This window comes from Cottoperca gobio, chromosome 3 (assembly GCF_900634415.1).
Source record: "Cottoperca gobio chromosome 3, fCotGob3.1, whole genome shotgun sequence".
NCBI classification, from domain to species: Eukaryota; Metazoa; Chordata; class Actinopteri; order Perciformes; family Bovichtidae; genus Cottoperca; species Cottoperca gobio.
In genome coordinates, this window is record NC_041357.1 from 20,778,594 (window position 1) to 20,802,336 (window position 23,743).

The 23,743-nt window shown below is 39.9% G+C and overlaps 1 protein-coding gene across 1 annotated transcript; it reads left to right on the top strand.

Annotated features, from left to right (window-relative positions):
* The first annotated feature begins 2,914 nt into the window (after positions 1-2,914).
* On the top strand, positions 2,915-23,407 carry aldh1a2 (aldehyde dehydrogenase 1 family, member A2). Its single transcript, XM_029457123.1, has 13 exons — positions 2,915-3,124; positions 11,237-11,341; positions 11,702-11,842; positions 12,288-12,417; positions 14,315-14,376; positions 15,079-15,207; positions 16,055-16,168; positions 19,017-19,119; positions 19,805-19,989; positions 20,111-20,275; positions 20,587-20,744; positions 22,190-22,264; positions 22,482-23,407. The coding sequence occupies exons 1-13, from the start codon at positions 3,008-3,010 to the stop codon at positions 22,552-22,554; spliced, it is 1,557 nt and encodes a 518-aa protein (XP_029312983.1). The 5' UTR covers positions 2,915-3,007; the 3' UTR covers positions 22,555-23,407.
* Positions 23,408-23,743: the final 336 nt, after the last annotated feature.

Consider the following 23,743-nt stretch of genomic DNA (forward strand, 5'->3'; position numbering starts at 1 on the left):
TTTTGTTTGCATCCATAGAACATTTATGTATATATATATATATATATATATATATATATATATATATATATATATATATACATACATACAAAGTAACAGTTACACACTGCAAAAATATATTTTAAGATTTTAAAACGCCACTAATGCACAATGAATTGGAAAATCTTTAAATAATACAACCATAAAATATAACATGTTCATCCCAAAGGATATTTTTTGTGGAATTCACAACCATGATCACTGATGTCGAATATGAAATGTGAATAAATGAAAGATAAGAAAAAAACAACTCTCACTTACGAATGATGGCTCCACACATTATCACCAACAATTATATTATCTTCTTTCTGTCGTTTATTTCGAGTTTATTTTTAGAACAACAGTCTGTATATTTCTAACAGAACTAAATGTGGATCATATTTAATTTAATGGATCACAGAGGATTAACCCCTATACTTTTTTCACTAAACAAATAGGCTATAATTGTCGAAATGCAGGTGATAACTTTACTTGATAGTTTTATCTGATAACACATGTAACCTATTCATTTGAAATTATAAATAGATTTGCCTCATTTTGGTATTTAAAACATTCAAATAAACAAACACTTTTAAAATTGTCTTTGGGGAAATTAATAAGGTTTTTTTTTTTAACTACCAATTCGTCTGTATAAATCATGTATGACTCTGTTTAAAGGTCCCACGTTAATGTTTAAATAGCCTAATGATGGTAGAATGTATTGCTTAATGCCAAAAGAAAAACTAATTTGCCAGGTTAATAAATAAAAAGTATATTTATATTTTAGAGCGAGTGTCAGTTTTCACACGCTTTGTTTGCGTTCATCCACCCGTCGAGTCTTATACATAATGACCTATCATATGTTTAGCTTACAACACATAACCAAGTAGCGTATATGTGAGAAATCTGACAGAAAACAATTGAGCTGTAGGCCACTTTACAAGACGTCCTTAACATTTCATCCTAGCTGTGTATTTTGGCTCTGTTGTTTAGATATTCAGTTTATTTATAATTGTAGTTAATTGAAAACAAAGTAGATAATTACAGTTTTACTCCAAATTAAATTAATCCTCTAATTCTTTTTCTATTTTCTATTATATTATAATTTTAACTTGTCGGGAAACAACTTTCCAGGGCTCGTTGCATTTGTGCCACTTTTTCTTTTTGTCATATCAGATAGTTTGCAAAGTTTTCCTACTCACCTTTCTTCATGCAGCTATGTGGTTCCACTTATCACTCATATTTCCATTTATCTCGCCTTGCTCCCTCCTTGTTGTTACAATTACCATCCCATTTAGCTTATCAAACCGCTCTTTTGTATATACTGTTAAAACTTTCAATATGTGAGTGTGACTGTCCGAGGCCGAGTCCATCCAACAGAGGGAGCCCCATGAATACATTTGAACTGCCGGCTCTAAAGTTTGTCACGCCGTCTCCCCCGGTTTGTCTTATCTCCTGTTCACTGTGCTTTGTGAAAAGGTGAGGCGACAGGCTGAGGTTGGGATGTTTTCAATGCATTAATCAATGTCACCGTTTCAGGCACGTCCTCTTTGATGTGAAACAGACACGTTGAGAGTGTCGCCCATGCTGTGAAAAAAGGGTGATGTGCTGATGGAGAAACAGCATCCTCCGGGGATTTGCAAATGATGGGCCTGCATCTGTCTCCACACTCCTTTGTCCTGTCAAGAGGCTCAGATTATGAAATCTAAAATGTAAAGGCCCTTCAGCTGATTGAGAACATTACTCTTTGACGATATCAATAATGCTGAGTTTTAAAACGAAATAGTGTGTTCCACTTCAGATACACATTTTGAATCCACAGTCGAAACCACAAACTAACTTCTGATATTCCCTCCACCACTGTGGCTTCATGAATGTGTGAGGAAAGGCAGTTGTTGTGGATGTGTTAATACATGCGTGGATTTGCTTTAATTCCTTTAGTTTTCTGAGACAGGCTCGCTCACAGCTAATTGGTGGATGTTTATTGGGAGGTTTAAAGGAGGCGCTGGAAGGAATTATCACCTGCGGGACAAATCTCTGCCAACAACACCCCAGCAAGTAGCAGCAATCCCTCTAGTCCGCATTTACATAACATCTTAGACCTTGGGGATGTTGTGTTAGGCAAATAAAGACCACAGGGTGATAGTGAGCCCAGGAAAGTGGTTTGACACCTTTATGTCACTTAGGAAATGGCTAATGATGATGTAAGAATGTGACTTTATATTTTCAGCAAATAATAAAAATGTCTTTATATGTATTTGTGGTGAACTTGCTTGTTAAATATAAGTTCGAGAATTAACTTTCAATCACAACTCTTGAGCCAACATGAAAGAAATACTTAAAATGCTCAGAAAAATAGAAAATTGAACATCTACAATCGCATGACAAATGATGAAGATCGTATGATGCCATCAAAAGTCCAGACCACACTAAATGGACCTTGTGATGACATTGTGTTTGCCAGAAAAATAAAAAGCTTAATTTGAGTATTATGTTGCAGTAAGTCTACAGTCTGTTTCACCCAAGGGTGGCCCATTTACAAACCCTTAAAAACATAGATTACAGTTTCATTTAAAACTTACAGCCTTATTGTTGAGTTCAGATAACATTAAACCTCTGATTAACATAATGATCAAATCCAAACTCTTTTAATAATTCATGGCAACGTGTGTTTTTAGTTGTTGTAAAACTATGAATAACTGTAGAAAAGCGGCTGCTGTTGGGTGAAAGCAGTGGAAACTGAGTGTACCGGGAGTGTGAGGTGGGTGGGGTGGATGTGTTTCTCCTCCTTAACACGCATGGCTGAGGTCGTTTATGTAAATGCATGAATTTAATTTTCAAAAGGACAGCCCTTTTCCTCGCCCAATGAAAAGGAACCGCGGCTGACACCTGGCTATAAACCCAGGAAGAAACCCAAAGTCCTAATCAGAAATCTGTTGAAAAAACCCCCGAGAGGCGCAGCAGGCAGACGAGTAGAGAGACGGCCGCGATGACTTCCAGTAAGATCGAGATCCCCGGAGAGGTGAAGAGCGACCCCGCAGCTCTCATGGCATCCCTCCAGCTGATGCCCTCACCGGTGCCCAACCCGGAGATCAAGTACACTAAGGTCTGTTTCTCTGCACTCTCCGCCGCCGACCGACTCGCTTTGCGAGTTACGACTCCGCTTCTTCTGCTCGTAGATGTCTGATCATGTTTAGTATCTTGAACCCAAACTTTTTTTTTTTTTAAACTAAACTTTTCGTGTGTCAGCAGCTGAAGTTTCAGTGTCAGACCGTGTAGCTCACTCAGAGCTGGAGCTGACAAACTTATGCGGACTAAATTTTCTAACTTCTGATAAACTGACGAGTCCGACGTTTTAAAGTCCCGATGAGTCTCTTCTGCGTCCACGTGCTCAGTGTAGCTCTGAATTAAATAATCAGTAACCCCTGGTTGCAATAGTTTCAACTAAAGAAGTAAATAACGGACATTTCATCAAGATCCGTGATTAAAAAAACAAAAGACGTTTTAATGCTTGATTATTTAGAAAATATATATATTTAGGATACATTTTCAAATCAGTCTTTGTATGAACCTGGGATTATATGATAAAGGCTGATAATAGATTTTGCATATCATCTGAGCCAGTTATAATTGCTACAATCGTATTTGTTTAGTAGACGCAATGACATATTAATAAGGGCGTGTCATAGTTTGATCTTGTTTGTGAAAGTGTCACGTGTAAATTTTTATTTTACTATTACTATATATTTATAGTTATTACACATTGCACCTGAATACATAGACCAACTTCCTTTCAGGGTACTGCATGGGAAGCTAATTATTAAAATGTGTTTTTCATTTGAAGTCGCCTAATAAAGGGAAACAAAGTAAGTAATTACAGGGATACAATGCAATATTGCAAGATTGGAACCAAATTTTTCTTTCAATTTTTCCATTACGATTTCTTCACTGGTGTTTCTTGTTTTGTGTTTTATTCAATTAGTGGTAAAGTTAATTCAATGCATCCTTAATTGCTAAGAATGTTTTTAGGTATCAGTGGCAAAGGCTGAAATTCTTTCTGCCTGATCTTGAAGTCTTTTATTTCAATGGCACCAAACACACTTTAGTCAAGTCCAAAGAACGGGCAGCAATATAAGGTCTTGTCTCAATATTAAATGACTGTAAGTTTGTTTGGTGAATAAATGGTTTAATTTAAAATACACATTGCCAAAGAACAAATGTGTTATCAGAGCATTTTTTGGATCGTCTTACAGTCAGAAGTGTGTGGGTGGGAGTAAAAGGATGCAGAAACAGCTGGAGAAAGGCGCTTGAGTCAAACAAAGAACTTTACTCGAGTCATGGAACAAATCATGTTGCAGATACGACTAAAAAAAATATGCTTTCAGATAGATTTTGTTTAAAACATCTGGCGATTATACTACATGTTAGTCCTTTATTCCTAGTTAAGTGCTTCAACATTGTGTCACCATAATACAAACATAGCAGTAAATGTGCTATTGCATAATTGAAGAAATCATTAATCGTTAAATCCCATTCTCTTATTTTCTTCAATAAAGTTAGCTGAGCCTTTGTGCTTTGCATGTGAGTCTTGACCCACCACAAGTCTTGAGCCAGTCACACACATGTTGAAATAGCTCTCATATGTCTGATAACATCTCTGCAATGCCTTGATCATTTTTGTTCTACTATGCTCACATTGGTACACTTTGAAGTCATTAGTTAAAGATCCTCTGAGATTCTTGTAATGTGAACTGTGATTTCTTTTTGCTTTGAGGTCACCAGCCTGAGCAGCCATGATGTAGTCTGCTGCAGTTTTGTTGCTACTGAAAGGGTCTTCTAACTGTAGAACAAGTGTTTTTATAATTACCGAGATTAAAGGTCAGATCCGTGATAGCATAATGTAAGTTCAGTCAGTGCTATAATTGCTCTGTGTTAACACATGCCTCTGTGTTTTAAGTGCAAAGGGCACGCTGCTGCTTCACCGTAAAGAGGACAGTACATGTTGTATAGACTCATGTCTTGTAAGCTTCCCATTCCCTCACAGTGCAGAGTGTTAGTTAAAGGGTCGCACTCAACGGTGTACAGGAAGAAAATTTAGGGAGCGACTTGGTGAATTAACCCCCAGGAATTTGGATCATCCAGTCCCTGTTGGTTTGGTGGACATAGGGGGCAGAAGGGCCCTGATTTATGGGAACCCCTGGCGTGGGCTCTCCTCACACCCTGTTCCTGTTCTCCACCCCACTGACTCCAAGGGAAACAACCAGCGCTGTTCACTGGCCTTTAGGGCGTGTGGATGGAGCTGCAAGCTTCCAGGCAGACTTATTATTATTTTTACCTCAGATACTCTTTATTACACTGATATATTTAACTTTTCTGCAAAAATAAAGACAGTATTAAGCTTTTTTCTAACTTAAATAAAAACACAATAAAAAAATAATCTTTGTTTTACAATGCAAATATTACATGTGAGCGACCCTGGAGACAGAGATATGGCTGATACATTATCATTACTGAACAGGTTTGCTTCTATAACATGAGCATGTGATAAAAAAGGGTTATTGCAGTCAAGGTTTGCCCCTTGTCCTTTTCACCGAGTCATGAACTTCTTATTGCTAACGACACGTAGATAATATCAGTAAAGCTATCTTCTCTCTTGTGTACATCTATTAAAGATTGGAGTTCTGTTATTTGTCTATTCATATCCACTTTCGCATCATTTGTAGTTTTCTTACACCCTCTCTGTTGTAGCTAAAAGCTTAAGGAGGAAAGCTGTCTCTCGGTCGTCCTGTCCCCTACCCCCACATTTCTATCGCTGGAAGGCTCCAACAGCTGGGTTACAAGACAGAAACAGTTTAAAGGTTGATAGGACCACGGAGGAAGTCATAAATAAGAGAGACATGATAGCTATTTATTGATGTTTTCCATTTGTGGTAGAAGTGGAGAAGAGAGACTTTTTATGAATAATTAAAGCAAACAGAGAAACTTTTCCTGCTCTTTTTAGAGGGTGATGCTTCTGGCCTTTGTGGTTTTTCACACTGTTCAGTGATGATGTGTTGTTAAACCAGACACTTAGTAGGACACATTTTACAGGAATGCAAATAACTCTGCTACTTTTACTTTGAAGGAGCAGTCTGTAAAACGTTTTTTTCTTTGTGTATTGAAAAGTCAACACACTGTTTTGCCCTCCTCAAAAGTCAGTGTTAAGTGACAATGATGGCACTTTAGCCGAACTGATGAGAATGTATATAGAAAAAATCTGCTATTTTAAAATGGTTTGTAGTTCCAGGTGGTTTTAATTATTTAATAGGGTAATAACATAGGAAATAGTGCCACAAATATAAAGACTACATTGAGGGATCCTATTCAGTGGCCTTGTTCATTGTCTGAGTTACAGATCTCTTAAACTAATCAACAGTTATAAATTGTCTTTGTTGCTTTGCTCATGGTGGCATTAGTGCACTTTCACCATAGGAACCTTTACAGAACCTGTCTGCTGAAGACCCGAGTATTTGTAAAGCAGTCTATGCAGAGACATCCACTCAGTTTGGATGAATAAGAGGCTCCATCAATCTGTCACTGATTGAGATAGCACAGATGGAGGCTTGGGGCTCCCCGATGCTTGGTGCTGTCCACCGGGGTGTAAATTATGACCCTGTCTCACTGTGTGGGTTAGTGGCCCTGCCTCGCCAGAGCCTGACCTGCAGCTCTGGAGTTTTTCACTTCAAAACCACCATCTTACTGCGATCAAGATCAAACAGAGCCTAAGTTAGGGGATACTGTGCAACTAAATGATTTATCACAACGAGCACAGCGAGAACTCTCCCCCCTCCTCCTCCTGCCTTTGCTTACACAATCTCCCTGTTCGCACACACATGGCCACATACTCTCTAAAACACATCTCTTTGATTGTGACAGGGTAAGTGTGCACCGCCATTAATATGTCCATTGGTGTGAAATGCCCACTTGTGCAGCGAGTGTAAATTATCATCTTAGCAGACACGTCAACATCATGTCCCCTGTCTCTTAATCACTGTTTAAGGAAGAGCAGTGACAGCGAGGTTACCCTGTTAACTTCCCATACCTTCAGGGTGCGGCCCTCTTGTAAATCCTTACGGTGTCATAATGGAAAACATTTGGCTTCATAAATCTGTTGGACTACAGACTGTTTCACCAGCAAACACGAGACACAGCAGAGACAGAAGTGTTTTTTGTATGAGTTTATTCGTCCGTGGAAAAGCGACACATTTCTTTAAAAATGACTTCCTCTTTGCCCACTGATCCCAAGAGTAAAACTACTGTTCTTCAAACATTTCCTTGACCTGAGATTCAGAGAACGGTTAAGTACACAGGAAACCCATCAAACCTCAGATGTTCCAAGGAGAGAAATAACACCAGTAGTGAGAGGAGAGGTCAATTTTATTGTTTGTCTTTTAGCAATTTGAACACTTTATCAAGATGGAGATTAAGTTCTGATATGTTTTGCGTAGTAAATTATATTTCTATTAAGTCTGAAAGGTGATATATTTGTGTTGAGTGATAACAAGTTTACTGGCATTTACTTCACTCAGATATATGAAAGTGGAGGTTTTGAGGCTCATGGCTGCCGATTGGATAAGTTAATGACTGACTACTGACTTGAAATAGGCATTTATTATCCCTCCAAGGTTATGTTTTCGGTTTGGTTCGTTTGTTTGTCTGTCAGCATGATTACAGAAAAAATCCTGCCAAGATTTTCATGAAACTTGGTTGAAGGGTGTAGCATGGCCAACGAGAACCCATTACATTTGGGAGCGGATCTGAATCACGGAACAGATACACAGATTATTTTTCACTGTCGTTAACATTGGGAGATAGGGCATGGCCTTGACGGAGGTCTGTGCTCTCACGCTTTAATCTAAACTGTCTGATACTCCAGTGACATGCACAGTCTCTAACTACTGGAAGAAGTGCATTTTATGGGTGAATCAACAGAAAACAGTGAATAAGAAGTTGTTTGTAATTACAGCCTTATGTCAAATTAGTGTTTCTCACATAACTTCTGAGTCCGAATGAACAACTTTAACCCCTTGCCTACACACACCGGCGAGACAAAGACGTTTGCCAGTCAGTGACAGCCAGGTCGCCCTCGCCAAATCCAGGAGCGCAGGGTGGCATTGTCTGTGGGTGTGTGAATGAAAAACATGAAGGCTCCATGGTGTCACACATGTGGAGACGAGTAGGAGAAAGAAACACCAGCTGGTCTCCACTTTCACATGCTCTCCAATCACTTGTAACAGTAGTAATTCTAAGACTTTTGAAAAGCATCCAGAGAGGAAATAGATGTCCTGTGATAGGGGAGGATATGAAACTTCCTGCACAGACGAGTGTTGCAGGTGCCCGGGTCGGGTGCGTCTCACTGGAATCTTGGCGTGTTGTGTATAAACACACATATATATAAAACCCCTCTCATACCAACTCCCCCCACCTCTCGTCCTCCCCCTCCCCCTATCCCCCCTTCTTTGAAAAAAAAAGAGACAAGAACTGAGTAGCATTACATATTCCTTTAGTCGTTAGCATCTGAGCTGTGAGAAGGAGCAAAGAGCCAAACAGATGTTTTGTTGGCTGCAGAAAGTATTTTGGCATTTCTTACTTCCTTCACTCCTAAAAAATGAATTATTAACACAAAAAATCAAGCAAAGTTTTGTTAACATGAAACAATGAAGGACATTAACATGTAACTGGGTGCAAGGTGAACAAATCTTGATTTCTTATTTTACAGAGGTATAAAAGTTTTTGTATCGGACGACGATGATTAAGACACCTGCAAAATGGCCAATTTAACGAACACAAAAAACGCTGAAACGTGTTTGTGTACATCATGTCTTATCTTTTCATTATCCCCACGGCCAGGCTCTCTCTGGATGATGTGATTGACAGGTTTTGCAGAAAAAGCCTGGGAGTTGCTAAATGTTTGCAGCTGCCCTGTGGCCCATGGAGAAAGTCCTGACCTATATGCTTACTGCTTAGCTCTAATCCACATCAGGCCTCCTCATTATGCGTCAGGCATCACAGATCACAGCTTTTTGTCCGGGTTAATGCGTTTTTAATTAATGCAGCAACACAACATGTTAAAAACTACATAATTTAAAAGTTGTACTTTAAATGGCCTCAAAGAAAAACAGAAAAGAGTTTATTTTGAAAATATTGTCATCATCTGCAGTCTCTGGACACCAAGTTAATTCTTAGCATTCATTGTTTTTTTATAAACATGAAACCATCATGTGAAGGGATAGTAATGACCCCGCAGGGAATGGGAAACACGATTTGTCATTTGAAAATGTGCACTCTTGCACTTGCTTTTTCATTCTTGTGTTCTTTGCCCCTCGTCCAAATGATCCTAAAAGCAATTTTAAGAAACCTCGAGAGTTGATTTAAGACTCGGCCCTGTCATCTTAATCAAGTCTCTCAATAGAACGAGACAAAAGTGTAACACCAGTCCGAGCCCAGAGAGAGGGCCGAGCCAAACGGCGGCTGACAGTTGTCCTTTTCTGGCCGTGATTTAGGTGGCGGCCTGCTCCACTGTTCTCGTGCTTCATCCGTTCTCCTTTAGCAGCGTCTTGTGAGAGGGGTTACGCCATGCATAAAGCTACCCATGGTCTGCATTCTTGCTCGTACTGTTGAGGCTGTCAGGGGGCTTCTCTGATTTAGGGCGCCCCACTTCAGTGGCCCCTATAAATTTAAAAACTAATTCACTGCTCTACAGGACTTTCTGTTTTTGTAGCTGGCCCTCTGCTCCTTATCGTTACTGACAATTTTATGAAGTGCTCTTAATGAGCGTCAGATTAAAGGTGGCCTCTGATGGAGGCGCCTGAGAACACTGGGCGGGTAGAGAGAAGCCACTCCGGCCTTGTCTATCTCTACGTGTGTGTGTGTGTGTGTGTGTGTGTGTGTGTGTGTGTGTGTGTGTTAAAGTGTGTGGGGGATGGTGTGTGTGACCAGTACAAAGGAAACGTAGAGGAATGAGTCTGTAACGTATGGTTCTGTGGGGTGGTACACACAGATACTGAACACCTTAAACGTCTGCATGTGAGTTATTCATACGCAGAGAGCACATTATGAGCCTGTGAGCCGTGGGAATGAAGAGGAGGAGGGAGGCAGAGTGATATGTTTGCTGCGACTGCAACAGTTTTCAGACTCCCTGGCATTTTATACCAACCCGAAAGTAAACACGGGTAACAGTTTACAGCCAATTAAATAGTGCTTAAAGCCCAGCGTTTATGGAGGTAAACATGTTGGAGAGTTTAGGGAGGCTTAGGCCAGTGGGATACTTGAACCCTGCTCTCAGGTTTGCTCTCAGTGCATCTGAACTCCTCTAAAGTAGAAGGACGGTAAGAGCATATGTATACACAGAGGGATTTGTGCCAGCAGATGTTCTCCCTGCACTCTATCTATCAGACAGACCGACAGCCATTAAAAACAATGTGTGAGTAGTCTGCCTAATAGATCTAAACATGTCAGCCTTTTTCTCATGAGTTAACTTGTGTAAGATATATATGCACGTTTTAAATCACACCTTGCATTTTGTTAAACTTTTCATCAGCGTATTCTTGTATTTCTTCGTGATGTACTTCTCAGCTTTGTGACTCTGTAAACATTTATTCTTCTTTTGGTCTTAATAGATGTCAAACATGTTCTGTTTGGAATCCCAGGCGGTTGTTTAACGGAAGACCAAGCGCGGCACGTGTTTTATGATCTCATAAACGAGCAGCGATGTTGTGAAACGTGTGTCTGTGTGATTGGGGGTGGGTTGTTGGGTGGGGGTCTGGTGTCTGATAGGGATTTATCTGCACCCCCCCCCCCACACACCCTTTTGTCTGGATGGTGGAGCACTCCCCAGAGAGCAATGCTGGACAGGCAGGAATCTCTGTCCAGATTTCCAGAGATTCTCCCATATCCCTTATACAATGGCCTGAAAGAGCGGGGACTGTTCACAGCCTCGACTACAACATGTGATGAAATGATTACTTAATCATTAAATATTTAAATTGTGCCTCGCTCAAGCTTGTTCACCAATTGTGTCTTTAGTCAAATTAAGTATGTTTTAATATGGTTTTAATAATCAATTTATGCATTTTGCATTTAATTAAAAAAAAGGAAATGACAAATTGCATGACTTTACATTCAAATCCTTTATTGCATCTCTTTACTAAAATACAAAAACTGCATTTTTTTCCTGCAGATTTTCATCAACAATGAGTGGCACAACTCTGTTAGTGGGAAGGTTTTTCCTGCCTACAACCCGGCTACTGGAGAGCAGATCTGTGAGGTCCAGGAAGCAGAGAAGGTAAATACTTCTTTTTCATTGCAAAGTATCAATTCTACATAAATACTCCAGGGATAAGTCCTGCATTTCAATGTATTAGCAACACAATGTACTTAAATGTAAGTATCGAAAGTAATGCAGAATTATCACTGTCACAATATTTCTATTCTACAGCTGGATAGTTGGCAATGATTAGTTTTTCTTCTTACGATAGCCTAAAAAAACCTTTGCTTTCAGTTCTTTATACATTTATAAACTAGTTCCTTCCATATTGCGGAAGTTCAATATGAGGTCACAGAAAATATTCATATATGCTACTTGCATGACTTGCAAAAGACACCTGTTTACTGGATCCGGTTGGATCATTTTGTTGTCTTATAGGCTGATGTTGATAAAGCGGTGCAGGCGGCTCGCCTTGCCTTTACTTTGGGCTCCGTATGGCGAAGGATGGACGCATCTGAGAGGGGGCGTCTGCTGTTCAAACTGGCTGATCTGGTGGAGAGAGACAGTGTCTATCTGGCTGTAAGTTATATTGGCATGTCCCTGAATCCCTTTATGTAAATAACATATTTTCAGTTTACAGAGGCTAAGTTATTTCCTACATGGGTATAATAACAAAAAGTCCATATTATTCACTTGATTGTTACCCTATTTATTTCATTATTTATAAAAGCACTGTAACTGCTTTGAAAACGTAGTATAACAATTACTCCTTTGTCTGTTTATTTCCTTTTATACCTTCTCCAAAGCACTTTGAGCTGCCACTGTGTTTGAAAATACTAATAAACTTGCTATGCCTTTAAGAGAACATATAACTGTAACTTAGGGGCTGTATTTGTAGGTAAGTGTTATCTTAGTGTCACATTTCACCCATGGGAGAGTGTAAAGACTAGAACAGTATGGAATTATGTGAGGATCACAAGGTTATATCACATATTTCTCAAACGTCTCCCCCGTCTCTCTTCAGACTGTTGAGTCACTGAACAGTGGGAAGCCTTTCCTGCCCACCCTGTTTGTGGACCTCCAAGGAACCATAAAGACACTGAGATACTTTGCTGGATATGCAGACAAGATCCACGGCACTTCCATTCCAATGGGTAAGATCCCTCTTTGAGTACGACAGCAGAGTTTTAGTGAATGGACAAAAAACAAGGTAGATTGTTGATGAGGAAGTGTGGAGGTGGGAGATTATAGGTAAAGTAATGTTCTGGAGACATTTGTGATATGAACAAAGTTGTTGTTTAGGCATTGCTTTTTATTAGTAGTAGGGCTGCAATCAATGATTATCTTCATTATCGATTAATCTGCTGATTAGTATGTATTTGTATTTGTTTGGTCTATAATATGTCAGAAAATAGTGAAAAATGTCAATCCCAATATCCCAAAGTCCACGGTGATGTCTTGTTTTTTTAGTTCATAACACAGAGATGTTTACTTTAATATTATATAAAACAGAAAAAGCACAAAATCTCCACATTTGAGATTTAAAATCGCATAAATAATTATTTTATAATTATAAAAATAGTTGCTGAATATTTTTCTTTTGATCGTCTAATTGATTACTCGACTAATTGTTGTAGCTATTACTAGAATATTTATATATACATATATATATATTTGGTTTAATGTAAAAACAAATGGTTTGGTTGAAAAAGCCCACGTATACTCAGCAAAGTAAGGTATCAAAGTGGGGATCAACGCAAACACTAACATTTATTGTCCTGTTGAGGCTGCAACTTGTGTCGCCTCAGTTGAATTTGGGGGTTGGAAGAGGGAAAAGTTGGCTGTCTGTTTCAACAGGAAGTACAAAAAAGGAAAATAGAGTAAGAAAGAGGACATGGGAAACCTCCTGATACCGCCGTATTGTGCCTCTCAAAGCTTCTCTTGGACACTGCTGCCAGACCAACCGCGGTGAGCATTTTGCCAGGGCTTTGGTCTAAGCTTTGTTGCTCTGGTAGACTTTCAGAGGAAATAAACAAGGCTATTCTTGCAGCCTGTATGATGTAAGGCTGTCAGTTGTCGTGTTTGTTCAACTGTCAGGATGAAGTGCAGGATTTTTTTTATCATCCTAACAACCCTTCAGCATCTATTTGTCTTGCTGAGATTATTGTGTTGGATTTGTAATACAGACAGTGTAAAACAAATGGGGAGTGCCATTATGTGGAGCACCTTTTGGCTACACAGTTTGGTATAGTTTACATTGCTTGTTCCAAATTGAAATATAAGTCATCTTGCAGGAGTCATACTTTCAAACATACCTGGCAGATACTTGAACTCCTCCTGAAAACCTCATGTCTAATAGGTTTATAGTTTCATTCTCCAAACAATAACCGTATTGAAAGACCCAACATCCACTATTACGGAAAAAGGTTGTCACATGGGAATCTGTGCTGCAGTTTTGTGTCCATTGTCATACTTCCACTGCATCTCATTGAAAAGATTATCTGGCTTGTCATCTACCATCGGTCATTCCAGTCCAAATGCAACATGAGGCAATGTTTCATCGACTATTCTAGCAGATTTATACACACATTTCTCAATTGTTTTTGTGGAGAATGAACAACCATGGCCCACCCTCAGTAAGTACCTCCTTGTACTTTAGTAATGCAAGAGGAATGAGCAAACATTTCCAGTATAACACCCATCTCCATGACCTAAAACAGTTACACACATGCCTGTGCTGTAGGAGGCTCCAAATGAAATGTAATCTCTCACCGGGATAAAGCAACCAGGAATGTTGCGTGAGGATTCATTTACAAATTAACATGTTAAGTCAACAACACTGGGGGTATCAGGTGGTGACATTTTTCATGTCTTTCAGGCTTTTACAAGCTTTAAACTCCTAAAGCTAGAAATGAATAACCCTGCTTTCTCTTTGTTTGTGTGTAATTGTGTGTGTAGTGTGTTGTGTGTGTGTGTGTGTGTGTGTGTGTGTGTGTGTGTGTGTGTGTGTGTGTGTGTGTGTGTGTGTGCTGCATGTGTGTTCTTCCATAGATGGAGACTTTATGACATTTACCAGATATGAGCCCATTGGAGTTTGTGGACAAATTATCCCTGTGAGTATAACCCTTCCTACAAGTGACATGCATGATGGAGACAAATGGACGTGAAAGCTTGGAGAGAAAAAAAATATAACAATAGAAGTTTAAAAGACATGTCGTTGGTTGTTAGTCTTGCCTATTTGTTGAATTTCATTCTGCATTCACTGTGTATGCGTGCAAATCCTGCTGGTAAGCCCCAAAAATGACGGTGCCAGTGAGTTTGACTAATAGAGAACGAGAAGTGAGAAGCAGAAGAGCGAGGGATTAAGCATAGTGTGTTTGAGGAGAAGAGCATGGTGAGAGGGGAGAGAGAAAAGATCAAGGAGAAAGAGACATTGTTGATTGTGCAAGAGTGCAGAAAGCGTGTGGTTCTGCGTTGAGCCCCATGGGCTCCTGTGTAAAGCAGAAACAACACAGGCCTGTGTTTCGTACAGTGATATGGGTCTATTGCACATGTGTTGCAATTTCCCGGCTTTCTCAGAATACTGTGGGAAGAGAAAATACTGTACAAGTGCCGAGAACATTTTCTCACTTGACTATGTTTAGACAGAGTGAAAATGAGAGTAAGTGACTAAAGAGTGATGAGTTATTGAGCTTGACTTGTGACCACCCAGTGTGTCAGTCAGATGCATAATGTATTTTTCCGGCATGTGTGTGTGTGTGCGTGCGTGTGTGTGTGTGTGTGTGTGTGTTTGTGTGTGTGTGTGTCATACACAGTGGAACTTCCCTCTGATGATGACAGCATGGAAGCTGGGTCCAGCAATCGCATGTGGAAACACTGTTGTCCTCAAACCTGCTGAGCAGACTCCGCTCACCTGCCTCTACATAGCAGCTCTCGTCAAGGAGGTAAATGACAGAATCCCTTTGCCAACCACACATGTGTTCACGAGGCAGTTAGCCAACATTTTATTTTGGGCAGTCCAATGTTAATACTCCTAATAACTGAATGTGAATCACTTAAAGGCTTCAGTTTTCCAAGAACACAGTGTTCACTATGAATCAGGCCAACACTTTATTTGGATAATCCGTTATTAACATAACCACAAGGCGATAAAGAACAGATGTCTAACAAAGTGTCACTTGTCTATCTGGCACATCTTTTCAGAGTCTGTAATCCTAATTTCCCCCCTGAGATTGACAGGACAATACGTTTGTTATAGTTAAAGGGTCAATTCACCGAAATCACAAAGAAAACAAATGTTATCACTTCCTCGTAATGGTATGTAGTCTTGTCTGTCTACCAAATGTTTAAAATAATAATGTATATTCTGCTTCACCTTTTTTATTCTGTAGCACTTTGAGTTTTGTTTACTCAAATGAAACGTGCGCCTATAAATACAATTTATTATTATTATTATTATTATTATTATTATTATTATTATTATTATTATTATTATTATTATTTTGCTGGCTTGAACATGTTACTTAGCCAGTGAATCAACTGAACCAAACGAAATAATTGGAAATAATGCATTTGAAAACGTACTCACGCTGTAGAAATCTCAGTGTCCACATCCTCCCTGTCTTCTCCCTGCCCTCTCTGGTCTGTCGCCGTCTTCTTTTTGATGTTCTCTCCGTTCTCAGCTGGTCGGGAGGCTGGGTTGGGTCCGGATTCCCCCACACTGCCTGTGGTTTTGCTTGGCTCTGCTGTCATCTCCGCTAAAGCTTGTTTCCTCTCATATTGTTTTGACAGGCCGGGTTTCCACCGGGAGTCATCAATATTTTGCCAGGATTCGGGCCAACGGCAGGAGCTGCGATTGCTTCGCACATGGGCATTGACAAAGTGGCTTTCACAGGATCAACTGAGGTACTTTTACTCTAATAACGTGGCTCAGATCAACAGCTGCCTACTGCTTTCTTTTGTCAGCTAACACAAGTGACACAGTGATCAACATGTGCAGAACATAAGAGCAGGCTGGGTTATTAGGGGACGTTGTGTGCCTGTATTGAAGTCTAAATGACAAACAAATGGGGGTCTTACATAAGCTGTGTGCCCTGTCATTACTACTCATAACAGGGGGCTCTGATTTTATCTGGCACACATGCACATATTTGCGCTGTCAAGAGTATACAAACACATCTCTGTGAAAACACTGCCTCTCTTCTGTTTTCCCTCTGCTGTCTCTGCTGTATTAACGCACCTCCACAGCGCCTGCCATTAAACTTACTATCAGGATAAACCCTTTGCAGAACAGGGGAGCAGTTAATGGAAAGCTAAATCATCAAGGACGTACCATGTTAGGTGTTGAGATCTTGCGGTCTGAACACATTCCTCAGGCCAGAGGGACAGCAGATTCTTTAACTGCAGATCATTTATAAACATCTGTTATTTCTAACTGCAAGCTAGCCCCTCTGGTAAAACTGTTTACTGCAGTCCCAATGTAGAATATATGTTTTCATGTGAGCCTGTATTTCATACGTATCTTTGGTAAATGAGCCAGGTATGTAGTGTTCAGATGAGTATGTTGGAGAGGCAGTGTGTATATGTTGTGAGGAACCTCCGGTAAGCCCACACAGCTATAGGCATCATAGATTACAGTCCCTGATCAGCCAAACAGACACAGTAAGGAAAGCATGAGTAAAATATAATCATCGCGTGTATGAATGTCTCTAACATTGTGTCTTTATGATTTTCCAGCACAGTATAACATAAAACATACATTTTCCTATTCCTATCTCTCACACACAGACACACCCAATCAGTGTGTGCACGCGAGCTGACATAAATGCACCTTCTAACACAAACATCTTCTTTGTTTTATCATCTCGTCTTGATTGAACATTTCCTTTGTGAGTGGCTCAGTTTTCTTTTTAGATTCTTTACTAGTTTTCCTGTTGTTTCATGTGATCTGGATTCAATTACTGAGAGAATGAGCCAGAGCTGTAAGAGACTTCTGATGCCCAGACAGTGAGTCACCGCGCTGTAGTAGCAGGGGGGGGGGGGGGGGGGGATACTCGCCACCACAGCATCTCCTCACAGGGTGGTTGGTGGTGAAGCTACAGGTGGATTATAGGACCACAACTCATCCTGGTACTGACTCAAATGAGGCTGTAACATGGAGGAGCCTCGCAGCCCAGTGTGTTTCTTTTACCCCTGAGTAAACACACGTTAACCTCCCCTTAGTCAGCTGCTTTGTGTTTCCTATCAAAGACAGACGAAACACATCAGAAACAATAAAGCCAAGCCAATTATTGTGTTGTTTTTATACAGTTTCGGTACCAGCCACAGCACAGTATTTGATTAATATTTAGTCTGTTGTTTTCTATATCTTAGTTTCTTAAAGCTGACACAAGATACTGTACGATAGTGAGAGGAGATGAGTCTTTTCCATGCTGAAGGTGGGGTTTCGGTTAAACACTGAGAGGGGATTTTTCCGCTTTATCTTGTCAATTTTCTCGGAAAATAAAACAGGCTGTATGAGTAACAGGAAGATGAATACTTGTTTAGGGTTTGTGAGGGAGGTGTGTTAGGTTTCTCAGGCTTGTTATCTTTTGAGTTGATACAATATTTCACAACATCATTTTCACCTGATTCGTTCGACTCATGAAACTCATGGGAACATTTTTGACACCAGAGACAATATCTGGATTGTAGTAAATCACATGTTTCTGACAAAAAAGTATGGAAAACTCCATATATGTTGTACGAAGGTGGACTGATAAGGACCACATCATTACCATGAATACATTATTCTATCAACCTTAAAGGAATAGTTCGACATTTTGGGAAATATGTTTACTTGCTTTCTTCTAGAGAGCATTGGTATTATTATACAACATGTGAAACCACTGGTATTGTATTACAGAGCGTTAGATGAGAAGATCTTCTCATCTAACTCTCTGTAATACAATGTGAGAATCATAGTTCACCTCACGTCTGCATTCATTATAGTGTATATACTATATATTATAGTGTAAACTTGACTTTTCTTCTCTTAAACTGCCTCATTGTGATGATAAGTATACATTAATTGATCACTCAATATAAACACGTTTTGATAGTCCGCTAATTTATTTTCATACCACAACAAAAATAATGAAAATCAATGGCTGCTGGGAACAGAAGAAAAAACACATGAAAAGTCTAAAACTTAATATCATGGTCAGCAAAAATATAAAGTATATATCATTTACAGTTTAGGAGTTAAAACTTAGAAGAACCACTGGTATGGCCCCTTAAGATGAGTTATACATGTGGTTCCCTTTAGTCACCTTATGCTGTTCTTAAATGTATTATTTATTCTTCATTTTTGAAGTCATATTAAGTAGAAATAGAGATGATAGGAAGATAAAGAAAAACCACAGCAAATTCCTTGTGGTCTTTCATATTGACACACCAGACCCGTTTCATACCACCCTCAGATAGTTACACTCACCCACACACCTTGTGGCTGCTTCCTCCTGCCCTTCATTAGACATCAGATGCTGTTCGCGGCTGAAACAGCATTTTATTTTCCTGTTGCTGTCTCCAAAAACCTGTAATAGATATTCATTCTGTGTGTTTGCAGAGCTCATGTTTCAGCTGGCCTACCGGTGCATTCCCTGTTTGGAACTAACCAACCTCTTTAAGCTATTTAATGACTCCAGCTGATTTACTGATCTGGCCACAGGCCTGCATTTCTGTGAGTAAACCCCAGATCTGTTTCCTTCGCTAGGTCGGCAAACTGATCCAAGAAGCAGCTGGGAAGAGTAACCTGAAGAGAGTGACGCTGGAGCTGGGAGGAAAGAACCCCAACATCATCTTTGCAGATGCTGATTGTAAGTTTATAAGTAATGTTTTATTCAGTGCTCCATTTACCCGTCACCCTCACTCGGTGGTCTGTCCCTATCACTGTTTTGTTTTAAGTCATGTGTCCCATTCTCAGAACCTCCAGTCTGTGGATAAACACACATGGACTGAGATTCTTCAAATGCTCAGAATCTTTGTAGTGCTATGAAAACCTGTGGATGGATGGGTTTCATATGAATTCTAAGTGGCTCACCAAACTGGGGGTGCCGAGGCTTTCAAATGCTTTCAGCAGCCGTGAGAGGGGCTCCCTAAGGCCTGTAAATCAGGAGAATGGACCCTGACTCAGTCGGGTGCTACAGCCGAGACCCATAAATCACGGGGGTCCGTTAACCCTTCGTGCACAACAGCAGGGTCCTGTCTCTCAGGTGTCAGGTATCAGATTTGCACAGGATAGCTCCAATAAATATTGGGGAACATTTTGTAACGATATACGAACACAATACTTTTTCTTTTTGCCAAATGACGTTTTTGTATGTGGTGATGATAGTTTCTGTTAACATCGAATTCTGACTTCTTTCCATTTCAAGAAAGACTTAATAACTCTTAATTAATGATTAACCTGTAAAAAAAAACTGTTCCCATGGTTTATTATCTTTTTTAACGAACACGCTGTTTTATCTAGCTATTTATTAACTAAAATCCCCTTTCCCCCAGTGGACTTGGCTGTAGAACAGGCCCACCAGGGTGTGTTTTTCAACGCAGGCCAGTGCTGCACGGCAGGCTCTCGCATCTTTGTGGAGGAGCCCATATATGATGAATTTGTTCGGAGGAGCGTGGAGAGAGCTAAGAGGAGGATAGTCGGCAGCCCCTTTGATCCCACCACTGAGCAGGGTCCACAGGTGAGCTCAACAGATCTATAGCTGTATCTCCTTTTCCTTCACTTTCACTTTCTCTATCTTTTTTATTAGTCTTCTCCGTCCTGCTCTCTCATATAATGTTGTCTGTCCTCCGCCTCAACAGATCAGTCGGGAGCAACAGAATCGTGTGTTGGAGTTTATCCAGAGCGGCATCAGTGAAGGAGCCAAGATGGAGTGTGGCGGCAAAGCTATGGGCCTGAAAGGGTTCTTCATTGAGCCCACTGTTTTCTCTAATGTGAAGGACGACATGCGCATCGCCAGAGAGGAGGTACGAGGACAAAGAGCAGGGATTTAGATAATGCCAGCATAACTAATGCATGTGTACCTGTGTAAAAAGCATTGGTGTAAGAAGTAATCTGATTTTTTGCTCAAGTAAAAATAGTAATACCACAATATAACATACTCCCTTCAAGCCAATGTCCTGCATTTAAAACTTTACATAAGTCAAATTACTAGTAAGTTTTATCAGCAAAATATTCGTAAAGTATCAAAAGCACTATTTATATGTGACCAGTAATATATGAGTATAATATATACATATAAGGTAAATAAATTAACCATATTCTTATGTATTTACAGATTTTTGGTCCAGTCCAGCCGATCATGAAGTTCAAAACAATCGAGGAAGTGATAGAAAGAGCCAACAACACAGATTACGGTTTGGTTGCAGCTGTATTCACCAACAACATCAACAAAGCCATGACCATATCCACGGCCATGCAGGCTGGCACTGTCTGGTAAGTTTCATCTGCTGTGTTTCTTTAGCTGCAATCAGTAATATTTTTCATGTGGTAAGTATCAACCATTTCAGATTTTGGCATCCAGAAACTGTAAATGGCGACGTGCCACTTCACTATCATTACACAAGCCACAAAGAAATGTTTTCCTTCCCTTTTTCCACTTCTTTCCCTCGGCTCAGACATTTGAGATATGAAAATACCAAAGGCAACTTGCCAGGGCAAGACAACAATGTGAGATGTAAATTGTAAATGTAAACTGACACCCCTAATTTTATAATTTGTATAAATGAAATGGTCTTAAATTGTTAGTTTTTGAATTCACCTAAACCTGTTTAGTTTATTTTGTAATTACCTGCAGATGGATGTGAGTAGGGGTAGAGTTATAGCCAACATACGGCATCTGCCAAGAGTTTTTCACCACTTGTCATACTTGACTGCAATCGTCTGATAGCTGAGGAAACATTTCTCTACCTTGTCCTTCATTCTTAATTCTGCCCAATCACCACCCTACTTCTCTTCCTCTGTTGAGAAGGAACACACATCTTTTCTTCTTTGACAAATCCTACCTATTCTAAACAATATTACCTCACTTCTGATACCGACCACAGTGACCGCTTCTTATAATGTATAACGTATAATGTAATAATGTGGCATTGACCGCAGACAACCTGGAGTCATTCTCCTGATCTTCTAGATAGGATTTTTGCATTGTCCGTTGTCGGCAAAACAAGACTCCAGGACGCTACAGGTCTAACACCACGTAACACTGCAACATGCTGTTTTTACAATTCAGTTTTTTATTTATTTATTAAATAAATAAGGTATAATGTCTTAATTAGTGAGCTTTAGAGATGTTGGTGATTTTGTTGCCTTTGGACGGAGCTAGTCTAGCGGTTTTCCCTCTTAGTCTTTGTGCTAGGCTAAGCTAACTGACTGTGGTATCAATCTTCTCATCTAACGATTCCTTTAATCCAGAGAGGTTGAAGTAGCAATTTTTTCCCATGCCATCTCTCCTCCATAAACTGGCCTCAAATAGCTACTTTTTACTCAGTTTGCATCTTTGTCTTTGTTTTCTCAGACTGAAAACTCTTTGTCTACAGGCTGTAGCTTTCCACAACTCCCACAATCCAACGTTTTGCCACTTCTACTCGACCTCAGCTTTAATCTTCTCTTCATCCATTCACTCTTGCCTTCCCGTGCTGCTGCAGCTAATAAATTCACAAATATACAACCTGACAACCTTCAGCTGTGTTTGCTAAACAATAATTTAATTATGTTGTTAAATCCAGAAGGTTTCAAGAATAGCAACGAGGATGACAATAAATCTTAAGTCTTACTGAATGCAACTTTAATACTTTGGAACAAAATTATGCACCATTTTACAATATCAAACCACAGGAGTCAAACGCACAAGAGTGATCAATGTTTTGTATATTTCCCAGGATAAACTGCTTCAACGCTCTGAGCACACAGTGTCCATTTGGAGGATATAAAATGTCTGGCAATGGACGTGAATTGTGAGTATGACTTAACTCCCTGCCCACTGAATAGACACAAATGAACCACAATATTACTAAAACTGACTTTGTGTTTTGAGAACCTACTTTTCACAATTGCTTAACATCCCATAAATCTTAATTGGAGGATGTTGCAATATGTCTGCTACCAGCAGTGTATACACTACATTAAACAAAATGAGCAGTATTGTCACTATTTCCTGTTTCCTGTTTTCAGGGGAGAAAGCGGCTTGAAGGAGTACTCAGAAGTGAAGACCATCACGATGAAGATGGTCGCCAAGAACTCTTAAGGCTGCCACACTTTTCTCGGGAGGAGGTAGCGACTTCCTCATCTCATAACCTGCCTCTTGTCGGTCCGTCCACGGTGGCAAACCACATTAACCATCAAAACTAGTTATCTCCACGGTAACTTCAGGCTGTGACCACTCGCTGTCCTCCCAGTTCCTTCATCAACTCTGCATCGCTCGCCACGGACAGTCAGCCAATCCCTGTCAAGCTATCTCCACCCGCCTTGAGTTTGTGGACTGTCTCCAGTCTAACTGACAACCACTGAACTATTCCCCCATAATGTATACCTCCTCCACTAACTCCACTAAAGCACTCACAGAAACGATGGGGGTGACTGTTCTGACTGCAAACCCCAATAACAACACCCCCTCCTAGCCGCTACACCCGACCCCCCTCCCCCCCCAGATGCTGGATGTTCAGAGACTCAGTCGCCGCACTTGCAATCAACCCTTTACTAGCAACTTGTCATGTGTTGGGAGGAAGTTTTTCTTTGTACTGTGCGGTATGATCGTCAAAAAAACTCATGTGTCATTTTCTCGGTAGAATTTATGCAAGCATGTCAGCTCATTCAGGGGCACTGATGTTGTCAGCCTCAGATATGAATAGATGAAATGTTAATTCATAATTAAAATGGATTTCTAATTGTCTTTGTTTATATTTTAGCTTGTATGACTTAACACTGTATGTCAACCTTTCACTGTAAACGTGAAGATTTTAACCTCTTGAAAGCATTTTACTCTCACCTGCTAAAAGAGGAGTAGATGTATTTTAAACATTATGTAACTGATTTTCATTGATGTCCATCTATGTTTATGTTTATACAATCATATGCTATAAAATTATAAAATGACCATAGTTTTCTTTTCCACTACATTATTTGGACTTCACAGTCACATCCCAGCTTCCTCTGCTGCTCGAAAGGGCGAGATCTTATTGTACACATATTACATTAATCATTAATCATAAGTCTGCCACTAAACCTCACACACCTGGGTCAAACACATTGCATTAGTTGTATTTGAAAATGCTTGCATTGATGAATCCCATTTGGAAATAAACTAGCCTAAAGAAATGATTTAAATGAGCTATTTGTCCACATTGAGCACATGTTGTATTTTAAATGCTGAAATAGTAATGAAATACCAATTTAAATAGATAAGTGGTTATAAAGTGACTGGTTCTCAGACAGGG